General features: G+C 31.8%; 1 protein-coding gene across 1 annotated transcript; it reads left to right on the forward strand.

Moving 5' to 3' along the window:
• The first annotated feature begins 80 nt into the window (after nt 1-80).
• LOC135128847 (odorant receptor 46a-like) lies at nt 81-14,937 on the forward strand. Its single transcript, XM_064055925.1, has 6 exons — nt 81-146; nt 849-975; nt 13,653-14,346; nt 14,400-14,604; nt 14,664-14,819; nt 14,872-14,937. The coding sequence occupies exons 1-6, from the start codon at nt 81-83 to the stop codon at nt 14,935-14,937; spliced, it is 1,314 nt and encodes a 437-aa protein (XP_063911995.1).
• Nucleotides 14,938-17,837: the final 2,900 nt, after the last annotated feature.

Here is a 17,837-nt window from a genome sequence, read left to right on the forward strand (position 1 = left end):
ACTTTGGCACATGAACTCTAATTTTAAAAATCCACGAACACTGCAATTAGATTTTCTTGTTTAGTTTATTGTTACCCGTAATGTTATCATTTAAGGACACTCTCCCTACCTGTCTAGGGGTCATAAAACGTCGAGAAAATATGAAAGTACCAAGCCGTCCGAAGCACTCGATTATTATACTTCTTTAGCTTGCGCTCATTAAGTAAAAATGGCCCCCCAGCACTAATAACAACTTGAAGTGTTTATGTTTATGCATCGGAAGAATGTCTCGTAGAAATTAGTTTGGTTTTAATGAATTTATCAACTCAAAACAGACAAAATGTTCGCAATTAATTATGATACGTATTAAAAAAAGGGACACATATTTTGAATAAAAAGTTACCATGTTTGCAACAATTTTGGAATGTCTGCAAAATTTCAAAACATTCGGTTTTGCAGATTAAAAATTAAATTCCAGAACATTATTACATATATGATTTTCATTTTTTGCCAAAACTCTGGATAGCTTTAACTCGTTATTTTTCAGTTTCATCTAACATTAATTACTAATGTTTCAAAGTTTCTTAAATATGAAATTATCCCATTCATCAGGTTGGACATAATTTAATTATCAAGCTCGTATTTATTAACGGTACTTTTATTAATAAATAATAGCGAAAAAGTGCGTGTTCGTAGGCTACATTTTCCAAAACAAACGATTTTAATATATTCGACGCTAATTATTGTGCTAGTCTTCTCATCTGAACATTTCTTTATCTGACTAGGTAGTCCTACGCCGGTACTACTTCCACGGACAAATTTTTAACCTGATCACGTCCTCCGAATAACCGCGATACTTTGGACTCTAGTCGGCACTGCGCTTCATTAAGTTCAAAGTGAGCGTGGAACAATATTTGGAAGGGCTGTTTTTGCACGTTAAAGTAGATGGAACCGAATGTTCAGATGAGACGACTAGCACAATTAAAGTCGAACATCGTAAAATCATTTGACCTGTTTAATTGTGCAAACGTCTTCTCATCTGAACATTTCTTTATCTAACTATCTATCTATTAAGCCTGTATATTTTTAGAGATTTTTTTTGGTGTTATTACGGCAATAGAGTCATCTTAAAGGGAAAATCCAACTTCATTTTTTTCTACGTTCATCCTTCGGTTTACATGTGTGCATGGGTTGGATTTTCAAAAGAATTTAAAAATGAGAAGGAAATATTTCCTGGAGGTGGATAAGACAAAAGAGAGCAGTTGAGTGGCCAGCTAGGGAGAACATTTCGAACATTTGTTGTAAAATTATTGTTTTTTAAATGTTAATTTGAACGTAATAGCTTGTCAATGTTTTTAATATTTGACTACTAACAAAATTAAAATTTTATGTAGCTAAGAATTCTTTCGTTTCCTTTCGTTTTATTTATAATCGACCACGTCTAAGACAGTTGCATGTAATAAATTATTTGCTTCAGCAAATTACAAAATAGCTATAATTTCCAAAAGTATTCACGATTCCTCCTTGGAAATTTCATGAATAATGAAAGTGATAAGTGCAACCGGTCATCAATATCAAGATGTCTTTGTCAAATAAAATTAATAATTAATCAGCTTTAGCAGGTGCATTTAATGAGCATTTTCTTTGTTTTCTGTTATTAGTTAAAATTTTAAGCAATTTAGAGATTATTGAAGGTTATTAGAAGTCTTAATTGTAACATTATTATGCAGAAAAATTAAATAGATTTTTATGCCACAAATAGAGCACTACATTCTCTAGCGCATGCTTTAAAGCTCTGGAAGCTTCGGTTGGTTGCTTGTATTTTGCTATAAAGGTATGTAGGTATATAAAGATATAAAATTACTACAAATGTCAGTGTCAGTGAAAAGTGAGTGTGACTTCTTCTGTGAATTGTAGGTATTTCTAATTGCTTGTAAAATTTGCTTCAGCATGAGTTTCACAGTGCAAGTACAAACGCAACAAATTTTTGCTATCCGAAACACATCACCTAAAATTTCAGAGCTTTGACCTAAGAGCAACCTTCAAACTCGACAAGAAACTCACTTTTATCCTTAAAATACACCAAAAAAAAATTGGTCTAAAGAGTTTAGACAGTACTTCCCTCGCTTTCGGAAACCTGACGACTTTTTTCGCATTCATTTTTTTTGAGTCACCCGGTATATGCAAATTCAAATAATATGAATGGAATGATAAACTACAAGTACAGACTCATCATATTTTGTACAATCTAGATAGGATTTATTCGGCAAACTTTTGAGCTGATGTCATCAGTTTTTTGGAGAAGATAACCAAATATATTTTGACTAAAAATTTATTATGCTCTTTATAACCTTAAAACATTTGCAAGCTTTCAAAACATTCGGTTCTGTAGTTCCTGATTAAATCAATAAAATACATTTACGCATTCATTAATTTTTTTGGGCCACCCTGTATATGCAAATCCAAAAAATATGAATGGAATGATAAATCACAAGAAGAGACTCATGATATTTTGTACATTTTAGATCGGATTTATTCAGCAAACTTTTGTGGTGACGTCATACATTTTTTAGGGGGATGAGCAAATACATTTTGATCAAAAACTTACCATGCCTATGATAACTTTAAAACATCTTCAAGATTTCAAAGCATTCGGTTCTGTAGTTCCTGATTAAATCAATAAAATACATTTACGCATTCATTAATTTTTTTGGGTCACCTGTATATGCAAATCCAAAAAATTTGAATGGGATGATAAATCACAAGAAGAGACTCACCATATTTTGTACATTTTAGGTAGGATTTATTAAGCAAAATTTTGTGGTGACGTCACAAATTTTTTAGGGGGGGACAACCAAATACATTTTGATCAAAAATTTACCATGCTTGTTATAATTTTAAAACATTTTCAAGATTTTGAAACATTCGGTTTTGTAGTTCCTGAATAAAACAGTAAAATAAATTTAAGTATTCATTAATTTTTTTGAGTTACCCTGTCTATGCAAATTAAAAAAATTTGAGTGGAGTGATAGATCATAAATACAGATTCATCATATTTTGTACATTTTAGATAGGATTTATTCGGCAAACTTTTGAGCTGACGTCATCAAGTTTTTGGAGGGGAAAACCAAATATATTTTGACTAAAGATTTATGATGCTCCTTATAGCCTTAAAACATCTGCAACATTTCAAAGCATTCGGGTTAGCAAATTCAAAATTAAATTGTGTAACTGTTGTTTTATAATTTTGATTTTTTTCCAAAAATCTGGACGTTTCGGGTAAAAACTCAATTTGGAGTCGTAAACTACATGTGTAGGACTATGTTATTTTACACAATTTAAAACCCATTTACTATGTACAATTTTGAAGTGACGTCATCGCATTAGTGGTGGGGATGATTAGCGTTTTACCATCTGCATTATATTCCTAATATAAGTACAAAATTTCACAACAATCGATTCAGTACTTTCGGAGATTATCTGTCTAATAAAAATGCGGGACGGCAGACAGACGGACAGACGGACAGACAGACGGAAATGGCAGACCTATTTCTTCGTCTTCTAGGGGTCATGAAAGATCGAGAAAACGTAAAAGTAGAGAGTCGACCGACGGACTCGATTACAATACTTCCTTTGCATAAGCTCGGGAAGTAAAAACAACAGTTGTGCTTTCTCAGAGCAGCCATAAACATATTCGTTTCCATATCGCATTAATCTCAATTTTCCAAAAATTTAGCAACATTTGTTGTAAAAAAAAATGTTTAATGTTAATTTGATCTTTTTTTTAGTGCGATTTTATGTTTATATTTTTCACAAAGCTTTCCTAACAATGTATTCACTACTTACAATCATTAAATCGGAGTATTTCTAGAATATGCTGTAAATTCTTTGGCAACAGCATTTAAATTAATGTCCTACGCTGGCACCTTTATTTCAGGTTATGTACCCTCAGTTTTTTCATGTCATTTCAAAATTTTACCAAGTAAAATTTTCTAAAATTGCCCAAAATTATATACTTCACGTATACCACTGATTTATTCTATTTTTGATGCATATTTCTCCGTAAAATGTAACAAGTTGGTCTAAGATTATTATTTAGACAGAACCTACCTCGTTCCTGAAGTATAGTCGAAACAATGTGGGTTTTTCGAAAAATTATAAAATTTAATTTTGCAAATGATAAGAGATTAACTATGCCAACGTGAGTCGACTGTTAAAGTATAGCTAAAGAATCATGCTATGCTTATGTCTTAAGTGAGTTTTTCAATACCAAAATTTTCTACAGTACTGTATTATTTAATTTTCGAGAAAATAGTGTGAACGTCGGAAATGGGGGGATCGAAATCGAACCCGAACGCTATGCCACAATTCTACGAAACATATTTGCTTAATTTCGTATTATTGTCTAAAGAACAAGATACTTTAGGAAATTTGAATGGTATTTACCAAGCAGAAAAATGGTACAGAAAAAGGATGTCAAAATTTTTATGAACTTCACTAATGTGATGCGCATTGAATATTTAAAAAAACTGTAATAACTTTCGAAACAGAAGTATTATAACTAGAGAGCGGATTTATAAGCACAAAAAAATTAAGAAGAAGCGCTTAAATAAGCACAAGATTTTCAATAAAAAAGTTTTATTTTAAGCAAAAAAGCATTAAAAACATAATCATATTACAAATCAAGGAACACTTCTTAGAACTTTGGATAAAATATTATTACAATAATCCTAGACTTTATATTTTACACACGTATTTCAGTTTTCTTTAAAACAATTTATGATTGTAATATGTTCCAAGTTGTCCACTGTAAAATTTTTTCGCCGATCATTTAAAATGTGTTTAAAATTGGAGTATGTGCGTTCAATATCCACACTCGTTGTTGGCACAAATTTGAATTTTGCAACTAATGTTGAATCTAACTCCAAATTTTCCACCTTCTGGCCTTGTAAAACACGAGCAACGTCGGAAAAAACACCGAAACCTGCATTTTTATTTAACACTTCGTCAAGTTTTTGAGATACTCTAGTACCAATATCATCCCTTACTGCGTTTGCTTGTTGTTTAAATTCTTTCACTAAGTTTATGGCATCTACCAACAACATGTTGGGTTTTTCTAACTTTTCTATTACCTCACATACGAATTGATAATTGCTTCTTAGAAAAGCTAGATCTTGTCGCAAATCTTTGTTTTCCAAAATATTTATGCAATCTTTAATCGATTGAGAAGAATCTTCGCTAAACTCCGTAACTACTTATTCCTCAAATTCTTTGATATATTTGTCATAATAAAATGTGGCCTGTAACCATGTTCCCCACCTCGTTATAGTCGGTTCTGGGGGCAATGGTATGTTTGGAAATTTTTCCTTAAAACGTTGCACTTTTAGTGGGGCTTTAACAAAAATCTTTTTACCATTTGCCACTAATTTATTAACAGTAGGAAACTGCAAACGTATTCCTTCAGCCACTCTGTTTAAACTGTGGGCAATGCAAGTAGAGTGAATTAAATTGGGGTACAATATTTTTAGATTATTCCCTGCTTTCAACATATAACGAGCTGCATCCGAGATCATCAATAAAATTTTATTGGCAAAGATAGTGACGTAAGACTGTCATTTACAAATCTGGTAATCGTATTGCCATTCGTTTTATCTAACATTTTCAAACTTACTACATACCCTCGACTAGGTAAATTTCCATTTAAGATTCCAACAATTAAACTTGCCACTTATCTTTCACAACTATCGGTTGTTTCATCGAGCGCGAACTATAAATAATTATCTCCAATGCGATGTTTAATTTCGTTGTAAACTTGCTGCAACACTGGGCCTACATAATTTTTTCGGAGAGTACTTTCAACCGGAATATGTCGATTGCAGTGTTTTTCAAGAAATTCTTGAAGAGGGCCTTTCTCCAATTTTTTTAAAGGTATATGGACTGGATCATCATTTTACATAAATCGAAATTAAACTGAAACTGATCATCTTTTGTGGAAGTAGATGCAACAGATTCATGTATGGTCTGCTGTTTAATTTTAGAAACTTCAAACATTTTCTTCCTTTCTACATGAAGAGTCGTTCTGACATGTTGCGTCACGTTATATTTTTTATCACTTTGAATTTAAAACAACGTACATATACAGGATTAACAAAGGAAAATAGATAAAAAAAAAATAGTGGGCTTACGGTTTTCACACAAGCTCTGCAGAATATTTTGTTGTTTTCTAATTTTAATTCTGGAAAATCCCTTATTCACTCATCCGGCGTCGATTTTACTTTCGGCATTCTTTTAAAATATTAGTAATATTACCAAAAAGAACTCAACATGTAACAAGGGAGAACCACGTATAACACTGTACTACGACAGATGCGATAGACTGATGGTTGTGAAATAAACGGTTCATTTACTTAAAAGTTTCCATTAGAAAAATTTTAAGGTAGGTAGTTGGGTACAATAATCCTTTTTTCTAGAAAATCTTCAACGGTCTTGCCGCAAAATGCCGAAAAAACACATCTGGTTAAAAGCTTTAATTCATTATCAGCGGAAGTAAGGATTTAAAGTCATAAAATCTACGGACTATTTTTCCAATCCTGTAATAAAATTTTATTACCCAAACGAGCGGAACCTATTCACAGAAAGGGTCGTGAGTAAGTGTACTTCAATGGTCAAGTCCAGGTAAAATGCATACGATACGATACGGCTAACTAACAAGTATTTGTCATCCCGACAAGGCCGGTATTTGAACAAAATATGCATTAAAACTCATATAATGCTTAAAATTGAAAAAAAAGCAAATAAGCATAAAAAAATGTGTCAAATGACTCCAAATTGTATCATAGTTACAGATATAAAAAAGTTTTGAAGTGTTTACATTTTTCACAAAAAGCATTGAACCTAGAAATCCGCTCTCTAATTTAATTTTTGTGTTTTTTTCGTATATAGAATTTTCTTTTAACAACAGGATAGTTAAATACGTTGTCAGTTTCTTGTTGGGAAAAAAATACTTCGTATGTTAAGAAAAAATGGACAAAATATAAGCCCCGCCCACCCACCCCTCTTTAATTGTGATGAATGTTTTATTCATCATGAGCTGAAGGGCGAAATTTAGTTTGCAACATCCTCATTTCTCTACAAGAAATTGCCATATAATTTCTTGTAGAGAAATGAGGACTTTACAATTAAACTCCGCCCTTCGGTCTGATTAGGAATGAAAAACTCATCACAATCGAGATCAGGGCGGTTGGGTGGGACTTAATTTTTGTGTTTTTTTCATATATAGAATTTTCTTTTAACAACAGGATCGTTAAATACGTTGTCAGTTTCTAGTTGGGAAAAGAAGGCTTCGCATATTAAGAAAAAATGGACAAAATATAAGCCCCGCCCACCCACCCCTCCTTAATTGTGATGAATGTTTTTTTTTATTCATCATGAGCTGGAGGGCGAAATTTATGTTGCAACATCCTCATTTCTCTACAAGAAATTGCCATATAATTTCTTGTAGAGAAATGAGGATTTTACAGTTAAACTCCTCCCTTCGGTCTAATTAGGATTGAAAAACTCATCACAATCTAGATAGGGGCGGGTGGGTGGGGCTTAATTTTTGTTTTTTTTTTTATATAGAATTTTCTTCCAACAACAGGATAATTAAATACATTGTCAGTTTCGTGTTGGGAAAAGAAGACTTGGTATATTAAAAAATACTGGACAAAATATAAGCCCGGCTCACCCACCCCTTCTCGATTGTGATGAATGCTTTATTCATCGTGAGTTGAAGGGCGGAGTTTAGTTGTAAAATCCTCATTTCTTTAAAAGAAATTACCATATGAAATATTTTTAAAGGGGTATAATTTTTTAGAAAAATATTGTTGTTACAATTAGAGTCCACCCTTCTGTCTGATTAGGAATAAAAAACTCATCACAATTGAGATTAATCTTTGTTTTTTTTTATATACGTAGTTTTCTTTCACGTTTTTTTGGCGCAAGGAACAAGAGTTATTATAATAAAAGTGCATTAAAAAATTAAGTTGAGTTACATATAGGAAAATTGAAGAAAGAAAAAAGAAACTTGAAAAATTGCAAACCGAAAAATTGAAAAAAATTAAACTGAAAAAACAAAAAATTATAAAATCGGAACATTGAAAAATTGTTAAAATAAAGAAGATAAAAAACTGAAACGCAAAATTGCAAAAGCTAGAAATTGAATTGAAAAGTTGAAAAATTGAAAAATTTAAACTTGAAAACCAGAAAATATATAAATCAAAAAATGAAGCAACGAAAAAAAATTAAATATTGAATTGATAATTCGCATTTTTTTTATATAGGCAGTCTTTTTTTCACAATAAGAAAATTAAAACATGTCTAAAATGTTAAATTCTTGTAGTGAAATATGGATTTTGGAATTACGCTCCGCCTATCAATCTGACAATGAATGAAATATTCATCACAATTAAGATCGGGTCAGATATTCCGGGCGGGTGGGGGGGCTTAATTTTTTTTTTCTTTACTAACATACGATACCGATCAACATGGTAATTTCTCCGTCCCCACGGCTCACGACGAATAAAATCAAATTGTCACAATTGAGGTAGGGCGGGTGGGTGGGGCTTATATTTCTTTCTTTTTTTAATACAGGTAGTCTTCTTTTCACAATAAGAAACTTAAAACATGTCTAAAATAGTAAACTCTTGTTTTTTGTTTTTCTTTCTTCATATATGTATGCAAATACATAAATTTTTTTCAAGAACATTTTGCTGAAAAGCATCGTAATTTTTGGATGTACGTTTTGCTTCTCAGTCTGACAATGAATAAAAAAAATCATCACAATTGAGATAGGGTGGGTGGGCGGGGCATATATTTTACCTTTTTTTCTTAATATACATACGGCTTCTTTTCAGAACAAGAAACTTAAAACATGTTAAAAATGCTAATTTTTGTAGAGAAATATTTTCCAAATAACCTCCGCCCTTCGATCCAACAACGAATGAAAAATTCGTTACAATTGAGATCGGGGTCGGTGAGCGGGGCTTAATTTACTTTTTCTTTCTTAATATATGTATGCATAGATTTCTTCCAATTGAAAAGCAAACAAATGAGCCGGTTTTTTTTTTTAAATCGTGTTACCATAAAAATTATCGATGAATAATGGGCAAACTTACTAATTCTAATTACCGAATTTGGAAACGAAAACGAATCCACAATATGTTCAAGTGTTTCAAAATGGTTTCTCATTTTGATTGCCGAAGTTTAGAACTAGCGTTAAATCAGTAAGTAGATTCGTTTCTACACATCAGTCTCCATCTGTGATTTTTTTACGGTGGTACCTTGGCAAGAATACTGGAGGTCTCAGTGTAAAAAAAACGATTTTATCCTTTGATTGAGGTGATATAGTATAGACCAGACTTAGAGAGAATTCTGTTACCATCAATAATTTGAACACGTGAAACCATTTATTAGAATTGGTGGAGGCACCATGATAAAAATGCGATTATTTCCGTTTTTCAGGCCATATCGGAAATATAAATGCAGATTCGTAACCCTGGGAAAATTTCCATTACGACAAACTTTATGGCCGATTTGAACAGTTATTTTAAAATTATGTTAAATTAGAAAAAATATAAAAAGAATTGGTCGAAGGTTATTTCGATAGAACTTCCCTCGTCCCTAAAGTTCAGTTGAACAAATACAGCTTTTCAAAAAACAGCTAGATGCTCTTAATAAGGATTTTGAAACCAACAAGAAATAATATCAACAATCACGGGATAAGGCACAAAGTCATATTACTACATATAAATGAATTAATAATTCCTCAAACAAGTAAAAGACAAATTTTGGTTAATTCAGACTCCATTCTGCAGATCACCTTTTCATAAACCTTATATGCTCTTATTAGTTTTTTCTGTATACGTATATATTCATACACACTTTTCATTACGCATCAATATATTTTAAACGTATACCTACTTAGATAAAGAAATGTCCAGATGAGAAGACGTTTGCACAATTAAACAGGTTAAACGATTTTATGATGTTGGACCTTAATTGTGCTAGTCTTCTCATGTGAACATTCGCTCCTACCCACCCTAACGTGCAAGAACAGCTCTTCCAAATATTGTTGCACGCTCACTTTAAACTTATTGATGCGCAGCGCCAACTAGAATCTAAAATAGGAGGCGACATCGTGGTTATTCAAAGGACCCGATCAGTTTAAAAATTTGTGCTTGGAAGTAGGACAGGTGCACTACTACGAAGCTAGATAAAAAAATGTTCAGTTGAGAAGACCACTACAATTAAAATCGAACATCATAAAATTGTTTGATCTGTTTAATTATCCACGACTTACTTTATATAATACAGCGGCAATATTTTCTAAAAACAGTTTACCATCATCATCAGTTTACAAAGTTCTATATGCTACATGGAAAACAATGTCGATGCTATTGTTGAAAATGAGATGCAGCAAAAGCATTACTGGTAACATATTTAGTCCAGTAAGCTGAAAACGGTGGTGAAAACTGCTGTACGATATTTCCATAAATTATAGAGATATTGATTTTATATACATACGTGATGAAAAATTTCACCAAAATGCCAAAAAGTACCGTTTTAAAAAAAACTGATTTTGCCGCATATAGCGTAAGATGTAGACAAAGTAAATTTAAAATTTCATAACAATAGTTCTGCCTCCAGACTCCGACTATTTTTCATGTACGTGAAGCTCATACTTTTTTTATGTGACGTTTTATCCCTGCAGATGTCCCCCTGAACTTTTTACTTTGTATAACTTTGTGAGACCCTTTGGTGATAAATATGTATTTATTTATTTATCTAGCGTCTATCACATTAAGCACAAACGAAGTTTTAAGTTCAACGGGTTATCGACTTGTTTTAAGTTTTTAAAAGTAGGTAAAGCATAAATTTTCTTTAATTTCTATACCTAAATGGGTGTAAAATCATGTAAAAGATTTGTCTTGTGCATAGAACATCACGTACGTACTGATTTAGTCTTAATGTGTTTGAATTTTTTCAGAAGATAATAAATATTTGTAGTTGCTTTCTTTTAATTTATTTAGGAGCGGCCACGTCTTGTCTGCAATTACCCTCTATCTGAACTTAATAAAAGTAAAGAATAAAGTTGCATGTAATAAATAAAGCACTATAATTTTCGAAATTATTTAACATTCCGTTTGCGACGTCTTATGAATAATGAAACGATTAAATAGCAACCAATTATTAGTTCGATGAATTTTTTCTCCAACAGAATTAATAATTAATGAACGTTCCTAGTGCAATTTCGATAACATTTTTTTCTGTGTGTTATTAGATTATTACTGAAGTAAAGTCGATAATACTTTTAATGCTACAGGTAGCTGAATATCAGGAATTGGCAGTTTATAGAAGCACTTGTATGAAAAATGTAAAATTATTATTTAGAAAAATTGTAGTCTTGTTACGAGAGAAAAACAGTGCACGTATTAAATGCGCATGCACTACAGTTAATGAATGTTTAATTGGTTGTTTGTAGTCTACCATAATGTTATATAAGCACTTAAATAATGGTAGATAACGGTTACTATTATTGAAGTATTAGTACATAGTGAGTAAAGTTATGTATTTTCACATTCAGTGAAATGTTTCATTTAAGTACACGTGTGTTATTGCTGACTGCTGCTTTAATTTGCTGGGAATAATTATTACACATTGTTAAATTTATTAATCCGGGAGTAGTAAGGAAATAATAAGTAAGTGACAATGTATATGTTTACACCCAGAATCTGGTAATTGGATCAATATATTCAAAATTTTTAACCACATCTATTTTTATTATACACATTTGATTTTGAATTCGGATATTCCTTATACCACTCCTCTGGTTGACACTGGATGTTTTTCCTGATAAGCGCAACGTTATTGCGTAAGCATAATTTTTCATAATTTCTGGCCATACAATTTTTGTATAGTTAAATCGCTAAATCTATTAAACGTAAATACTGAGGTTACTACAGCATTTTATGTTTTCGCATTTAATTTTGGTCATCATGTCCCGAAATTTTTGCGGATTCTTCTGTCGCTTTGTAAAAGTCTCAATTTTTTCCATAATTCGATATGTGATTTTTTTTCCTTTCTGGGTAGCTTGAGAAGGATATAAAAAATTGACTTTGTTAAATTCGACTTCAAGAACTTTTCTACCTTTTCATTTATGTGAAAATTCCTGCCATTTTCATTTTGAGGTATTTTAAAAATTTGAATTTAATTTCAAGTAGTTTGGAAACCTGTCGGCAATTTTTTGTAATAATTTTTATACACGGAGTCCAGTCCTAATGTTTTGCAATTTGTCAAGGATAATAAGAATTCCCAAAAATAGGCACAACCTCCTCTTCCGGAAAAATTCCGTTTCGGACAAACAACTTTAAAACTTTGACAGAAAGGGAGCCATAATTAGAACGATATTTTCTCCATTAGGAACCTTCGCTCTTACCTTTGCCAATAGATTTCAGTGGCTTCGAGTAAAAAATTTTAAAGCTGAAAAAAAGTTTTCCATTTTAAAATTTAATTTAAGACTTGAATTATCTGTTTAAGGTTTTTTATTTGTGTTTATCATAATATTCTTTTCAGGGTACACATTCTCATAAATAAACTGCTACACATTAAATATGAAGCCCAAAATTTCTTCACGAAAGTCATTGGTTCATTTTGTTGTTTCATTACATAAATGGAATTTGTTAATTTTGACGCAAAAAAAGATTTTATAAAAATAATTTCAAATGTCTCGGAAACATGCTTTGTTATTATTTTTAATTCTTTAATAACAATAGCTACAAAATTAATTTTTACAACAAACGCACGACTTAATTAAAATAAAAAGAAACACATTAAGATACAGAAAAATAGTACAGCAAAAGGATATCAAAATTTTATGTACTTTACTAATGAGATGCGCATTGAATACTTATTTACAAATTTTGTTAGTAAATTTGACAAATTGTAATAACTTTCGAAATAGAATAATTATAACAAACAGCAAACAAATGAGCCAGTTTTTTTAAAATGGTGTTATCATCAAAAATATCAAGAATTATGGGTAAACTTACTAATACGTGGAGAAACTTTGGAAGTTTTGTCATTTCTCTTTCTGTCAGTTATTCCATTCCATCATGTCTAATTTCTATACTTTTTTTATTACTGCTGCTGTTTCACTTTTTTTTCAAGGTGCAGAATTCGACAAAAAGATTTTTGCAGATACTCATATATTACAAAAGCAAGTGTATTCCATTTTCGAATAAAAATAAGAATGAAAATTGTATAGAGTTGTGGTCAAAGTCCGCACTGAATGTAAAGCTAAAACAAACCTCAATTTATAATTATAATAATTATTGTAGCAGTCAAAGCGACTGCTTTTTTAATGAATCCTCCAAGCTGAATTTTGATAATTATAGTTCTACAGACGTCACTATACTATTATTAATCTAATTACTGTCTAACAGAATGAAATAAATTTTATATTAAGACAGAGGGATGTAATGGACTCTTGCATTGTGAGTATCGTCAGATTGTAAAAACTGTTCTTGCACGTAACATCATTTCACGAATGAAAATGAAAACAAATTCAAATTCGTACCAAGATATAGACGTACGAAATTTTATCACACTCAACATAAAATGTTTCCACTATTTAGCCTATTTCCCCCTTGAAGACGAAAAATCGCAATTTTCCAAGATTTGTTACCGACTTCACTCTACACTAATACTCTGTTTTGCCTACGGACAAGTGTCAAGCGAGTTTGCCAATATGGTGGTAGCGTTTGGAGACATGGAAGCAATGACGGCAGCTTCATTCGTACTTTTGACAAATTTGGTACATCTGGTAAAACTTTATTGTTTCATATTCCAAAGAACAAAAGTCCAGAACTTGATTAACAGCATTAACAGAGAAGAATTTAAACCGAAAAATAGTGACGACTGTAACATATTGTTGAAAGATATTAACCGCTCCAAACGCATCACTAAAAGTTTTTGGCTCATGTGTTTTATGGTTTGCCTTCTATTTGCAATTTTCCCACTTTTGGATAAATCACAAAGTGAAGGTATTAGATTGCCTTTGGGTGGATGGTACCCATTTAACACCAACGAATCTCCTGTGTTCCAAATAGTTTATGTGTACCAGATTTTGGCTACTTACGTCAACGGAATCAGAAATATTAGCATTGACACTTTTATTTCTGGAGTTATAATGGTGATCTCTGGTCAGTTGAGTTTGCTTAACAATGAGTTTCAAACGATTAACGCAAAACAGCAAGATTTTGGACACAATCAAGTGGAAATTAGAAAGCTTTTGTTGAGAAACGTGCTTCATTATAAAAGTATCATTACGTTTGTACTTAAATTGTAGGTCTCAATTTTTTTTTGTAATTGTCAATTTACAGGTTTACCGACGACGTTACCACTCTCTTTTCAACGTGCTTGATTAGCCAATTCGTTGTCAGTGTTGTCATAATATGCATGACGATGTTTCAGTTGAGTTTAGTTCCTGTTTTAAGTTTGCAGTTTTTGTCCATGGCGATGTATCAAGCGTGTATGCTTTTAGAAATTTTTCTTTGGTGCTACTACGGTAACGAAGTCATTTTAAAGGTAAAATATACATACTATTATATTTTTCCTATTTTTCTATGTTTTTCGTTGGTTTGTAGAGCACGAATCTTACAATGTCAGCTTACAGGTGTGGATGGGTTGAGTTTTCTAAAGAATTTAAACAGGATTTACTGTTTTTTATGACTCGGACACAGTTTCCTCTAAAACTGTATGCCGGTGGATATTTTACGTTATCTCTGGATACTTTCATGGCGGTACGATTTTTATTTGTTTGTTTGTTTTATACTGTTGTTGTATATTTCGCAGATTTTGAAATCTAGTTGGTCTTATTTTGCGATGCTCAACACAGTTCATTCGAAGGAAATAGTTTAGATTTTTTAAATTACACTAGATTCAATGTAGCATTTTAGCGCCTTAGAAAATTGTCAGGAATTAGCTGCTCACCTTAGTGCAATAAAAATAAAACTAGATTTTTATTACCGTTATCACCCCACACAGAGGCAGACTCGAATCTTGCCCCTGCAGTGTACGCAAAACTGATACCGTTTAATACGTAGACTACCTGTAGTGCTATAAGTATTATATAAATAATTTTGTTTAAATTTACAGCCTCGCGAAATCACATTTGAATAATTTGAACTTGAAAAAAAAATTCAATCAAAAAATTGTTGAACATAGGCAACCATGTGCATGTTAACGCTTTTTGGGTAGTTGGTAGTCCTGCTGGGGATTTTAGTTAGAGGATTGGTAGGGACAAGATGCTTGGTGGAAGGAGGTGAAAGCGTCACTTTTAGTGTGTTTGTTGTGAGTGTAACCACGTGGTGAGTTAGCTTGTTTAGTTACTTGGTTCAGTAGTTAATAAAAAGGAGAAAGCTTTATTTAACGAAAATTAAACGTAACGTCGACGACGCCACAGCTAATTCTTGCGGTTTTTGATTCAGCGTTTGTAAATTCACAGTTCAGGTTAGGATTTTAATCGTTAACTTGTGCTAACACAATTTAACAGACATTAGATTTATTTAGATAAATCACTTGCTAGGAGATTTCATGAAATTCAGTTAGTCAGAAGTCAGTTTTTAGTTTAACCAAGTTATGAATATCGTTTCTGGACTTAAGTGTGAGGAGCTCTCCTCACAACGCCTGATGCATTTTGTATTTTTGTTTGGGATAAACAGTCCACGAGTGCTAGTTTTTTTATGTAAATATTTTGTTATTGATTGTTTCCATTGATTAAGATTGTCTGATGTCCAATCTTAATCTCAAATAAGAATTATTTTTGTTGTTTAAAATTTCACAAGATTGTATGGCGAGTTTAAATATTGTTTATCGCCTCTTTTGAAACTTTCACACTTGTTCAGTTGTAGTTTAATATCAAAGTTATAACAATTGAACATTTAAATAGAATTGAGGTTAAATAACACAGAAACACGTGGTGCAAGCTGAGTGTACGGTTCCTAGTCGAGCTGGCGTGATTTATACATCTGCACAAAGATGCAGATCGAGATGACATAACCCTGTCGACTTTGCCGAATAGTCGAGACCCAACTGCGAGTTTGCGACTGTAACGGCCTGCTCATTTAGGCACTCTTGGGGTGCTGCTGGTAGGGGAACAGCCACGACCGGGAGCCCCAAACTCCGCTCGTGCGACAACGCCGCCCCCTATGGATATTTTTGGTGTGCTCTAGACTAAAATCGACATAGTTCGTAACTTATACACGTAATAACAGGTGTTTTTGCGTCCAGATACTTTAATTTAGATGTTTATTTGTTTCTATTAAATTTGCGATATTCAAATATTTGTATTGATTCAGAACGTTTAATTTGATTTCATTCACAGTTATTAAAGGTTTTTTTTCTGTAGCTGAGCACTAAGAAGGTCTTCAACCTGCGCACCTTAGTCGCAGCTTTTTTTTTCTTTTGTTTTGTCAGTATAGGCCAGTGCCGATAATTTTTGAGAACAAAAAAAATTAGAACAGGATAATATCCATTGCAAAAGAAAGAAAATATAACAAAAATAAAAGGAAAAATAATTTACGGGCGATCTGAGGTCGGAAAGTGGAAGAGGGTGAGCTTTTAAGGGTAGAAAACGGTTTATCACGATTTTCGGCAAAACTACAAGTCCTATCGAAAAAAGTTAAATAACAAAGTTCTAGGTAATAAAAGGATGTACAACTTTTGTATTTAGACTTTTTTTGCATAACCTCAAAATTTTTTTTTTTCACGAAATTTGGTGAAAGCTTACCTACTTATGTCCCAAACTCACTGTAATTTTTTTGATTCAAAATATATATTTTTCTCCCTTATTTTGATTTAATATCGGAAAACCACCCTAATTTTCAATCGAAAATTCTCACGTCAAAATGTTTGCTTTTTTAAAAAAATCCGTGTGCTTTTTGTATGTTGAAATCTCTAGTTTCTGATGGTGTAAAAAAAGTATACATTACTATGGCAAATTTTCACAGGAAATCCAAAAAAACGAAAAAACTCGAATTCGAACATTTTTTTTAATCATGTAAAATTTTGAGATATTTAAAAAATGGATTACAATTAATCAAATATATTTATAAATGTATAAATGACAATATAACCCTGAATCAATTAAGATTTCGAAAATCAATTGGCAAGAATTAAATCATCTTTCATATTGACAAATCTCCCACCAACAGAAGGCGTTTGTTTCATGGATTTTCAATTTTTTGGTTTATCAATGTAACATGGAATTTTACTTTTTTGGAGTAATTAATGCGTAAATTTTAATAAATAGCTCCAAATTTTACATAATAATTAAGAAACAACTTTTTGAATTCGAGTTTCTTCGTTTTTTTGCATTTCTTGTGAAAATTTGCCGTAGTAATGTATAATTTTTTTTACACCATCAGAAAGTAGAGATTTCAGCGAAGAAAAAGCACACCGATTTTTTTAAAAAAGCAAATATTTTGACGTGAGAATTTTCGGTTGAAAATTAGGGTGGTTTTTCGGTATTAAATCTAAATAAGGCGAAAAAATAAATATTTTGAATCAAAAAAATTACAGTGAGTTTGGGACACAAATAGGTAAGTTTTCACCAAACTTCGCGAAAAATTTTTTTTTTGTGGGAGATAAAATTTAAAAACCAAAAACCCGGTTATTTGCATTTTTCGCATAAATTTTGAGGTTATGTAAAGAAAGTGTAAATACAAAAGTTGTAGATCTTTTTATTACCTATAACTTTGCTAGTTAACTTTTTGCGATAGGACTTGTAGTTTTGCCGGAAATCGTGATAAACCGTATTC

This window comes from Zophobas morio, unplaced genomic scaffold, assembly GCF_036711695.1.
Source record: "Zophobas morio isolate AGI-343-1 ecotype UQ-CSIRO unplaced genomic scaffold, CSIRO_AGI_Zmor_V1 ptg000014l, whole genome shotgun sequence".
Taxonomy (NCBI): domain Eukaryota; kingdom Metazoa; phylum Arthropoda; class Insecta; order Coleoptera; family Tenebrionidae; genus Zophobas; species Zophobas morio.

Excerpts from the sequence above, each read along its gene's own strand:
- LOC135128847 (XM_064055925.1), top strand. The coding sequence starts at position 81 with ATGTTATCATTTAAGGACACTCTCCCTACCTGTCTAGGGGTCATAAAA. Across the intron at positions 976-13,652 it reads CACAATTAAAGTCGAACATC|CCTATTTCCCCCTTGAAGAC; the intron begins GTAAAATCATTT and ends TCCACTATTTAG. Across the intron at positions 14,347-14,399 it reads CATTATAAAAGTATCATTAC|GTTTACCGACGACGTTACCA; the intron begins GTTTGTACTTAA and ends GTCAATTTACAG.